Genomic DNA, 2170 nt, shown 5'->3' with positions numbered 1-2170 from the left:
TTAATTTATAAATATCAATATTTTATGTAATTATCCCTTAATTTTAAATCTGAAAAAATTCATAATACTAACAACACCTAATTAGATGCTGAATTTTCTGGCTGACAGCATCACAGATTAAGATGGATGCAAAGGCCCCCACTAAACATCTCATAATCAACAATTTAACATTTACAAAAATAATACAAAAATTGCAATTAATTTTACATAATAAGACATTATATCTACACTCTGAAGGCACCAACATACTCTCTTACTGCTCCCTTTCCAACCATAGAAGCTGTAAGAATAGAGACCAATAAAGTTGAAGATAAGATGCCACGTGGCACAACGGTGTGGCACTTAGATGACAAGGTTCAGCCTTCACATGTGGTGATTGAAGTGTATACGTCATCGCCTAATCAAATCTACTCACTGGTTTCAATTAATATTTAGAAGGGTATTAGGGATCTAAGGGGCATTAGGAAGTATTGAAGGGTTAAAGCATGGCTTCTTCGATGGTGATCTCGTCCGCTGCCGCGACGGTAGATTCCCTCGCTGAACTTTCTTCTGAAGAAATGATAAAGCAGATTGAACATCTTCTCCGTTCCGAATTGACTCCCTGCTTGGAATTCAGCCAGGTAATTCATTTCATAAGCCATGATTAAATAAAATTAAATTAGAATATTGGCTTAATTATTTATTTATGCGCTTTAATAAAAAACTAAATTTGCACTTTGATGGATAGCTCATTTAATAATAGTTAAATTACTTGTATTGCATCAATATTTCTTCTGTCCTATAAACTTTAAGATAAAATTAGTTCTTCATTAAACCCTACTTAAACCCAAATTAATCTAATTAATCCTAATTAGAAGAAGCTTTTAAACTTACAACATAAAGATTACATTTCAAATGATTGTAGGATCACATGTTTATCTTCTGCTTCCTGCAGCTTGACAGACCCCCAGATTATAAGAATGAATCTCAATAAAATTTTCAGAAAAAAGTAGTTTAGGTGTCGAACACTTGTTGTAAAATTGTCATATATATATATATATATATGCATATTTTAAATGTCCATATTTAAATAAATAAAAAAAGAATTTACATAAATACCAATCAATTATCACTTATTTACATATCTACAATGTAAAGTTTGATGATTCAGTGTTATAATCACAACAAAATTTATACAAGAAAAAGGTATACTTTACTTTAACAAAGTTAGTAGTAGTATTATTCTTAATATGATGTTAAGATTTGAGTGTTATATATTTAAACATTATAGTTTAGGTGTCAAACGTGTAAATTCATAATCAAGTAATAATTACATACCACTAATTCTTATGTATTTACATATCTAACACCTAGACTTCAATAAATAAATAAATTTTAAAAAAGCAAAGTTTAGGTTGTTAGAAATGTAAATATCTAGAAAATAGGCGGTATGTAAGTAAATGCACCAATAATCAAATAATGTGCTCGTGAATTGGGTGGAATAGGTTGAATTTGTGTACAGGGAACAGCATAAGTCCCCAGGATATTATGACGGGCGGTGGACGATGTGGAAGCAGCCGATGTTTGGATGCACCGACGCAACACAACTGCTGAAAGAGCTGGAAGAGTTGAAAAATGCATATCCGGATGCCATCGCTCGAATTACCGCGTTCAATAATGATCGTCAAGAGCAATGCATCAATTTCATAGCCTATAAGCCTCCAAGCAAAGAAGATAATCCTTGAGATTATTGTTCTACTTTGCTACTTGTCCATGGTGTTCTCCAGGGTTTAAGACCCTTTTTCTTATGTTGGTTTTCTATGTTGCTTTTGTGTATCTCTGTTTTGGAACTAAGAATCAGTTGAGTCATATTCTGTGTTGTTGAATGTCATTGCATTGTTCTTAGAACTGGCCAAATTTATAAGAAATAAGTGCTAGTTTTTATTGGATGACAAATATAGCATGAAATATTGCATAAGAAAAGCTCAACAACTCTTAGAGTTCACAATAAAGTGGTTCAACCAATGTTGTTGCAACTTCATTAATTCATTGTTTTGCTGGCATTGCCAACTAGTTGACATTGATTATATAAAATGCAACATTAACATCAACAATATATATCAACAGAGCTTAAATAATGATATCTTTTAATGCAAATGTTAAAAGTAAAGTTTAGGTGTTAGGTATGTAA

The 2170-nt window shown here is 31.6% G+C and overlaps 1 protein-coding gene across 1 annotated transcript; it reads left to right on the top strand.

Annotated features, from left to right (window-relative positions):
* The first annotated feature begins 386 nt into the window (after window positions 1–386).
* LOC110030193 (ribulose bisphosphate carboxylase small chain A, chloroplastic-like) lies at window positions 387–1928 on the top strand. The gene is made up of 2 exons (XM_020732792.1): window positions 387–620; window positions 1485–1928. Exons 1-2 carry the CDS (start codon window positions 486–488, stop codon window positions 1722–1724), a joined length of 375 nt encoding a protein of 124 aa, XP_020588451.1. The 5' UTR covers window positions 387–485; the 3' UTR covers window positions 1725–1928.
* Window positions 1929–2170: the final 242 nt, after the last annotated feature.

Source organism: Phalaenopsis equestris, unplaced genomic scaffold (assembly GCF_001263595.1).
Source record: "Phalaenopsis equestris unplaced genomic scaffold, ASM126359v1 Scaffold000672, whole genome shotgun sequence".
Classification (NCBI taxonomy): Eukaryota; Viridiplantae; Streptophyta; class Magnoliopsida; order Asparagales; family Orchidaceae; genus Phalaenopsis; species Phalaenopsis equestris.
This window is presented reverse-complemented; position numbering and strand designations above follow the sequence as displayed.

What these genes read in the sequence shown, in the direction of transcription:
- LOC110030193 (XM_020732792.1), top strand. Translation starts at nt 486, where the DNA reads ATGGCTTCTTCGATGGTGATCTCGTCCGCTGCCGCGACGGTAGATTCC. An exon ending in CCTGCTTGGAATTCAGCCAG is followed by an intron (nt 621 to 1,484) that starts GTAATTCATTTC and finishes TGGGTGGAATAG; the next exon opens with GTTGAATTTGTGTACAGGGA.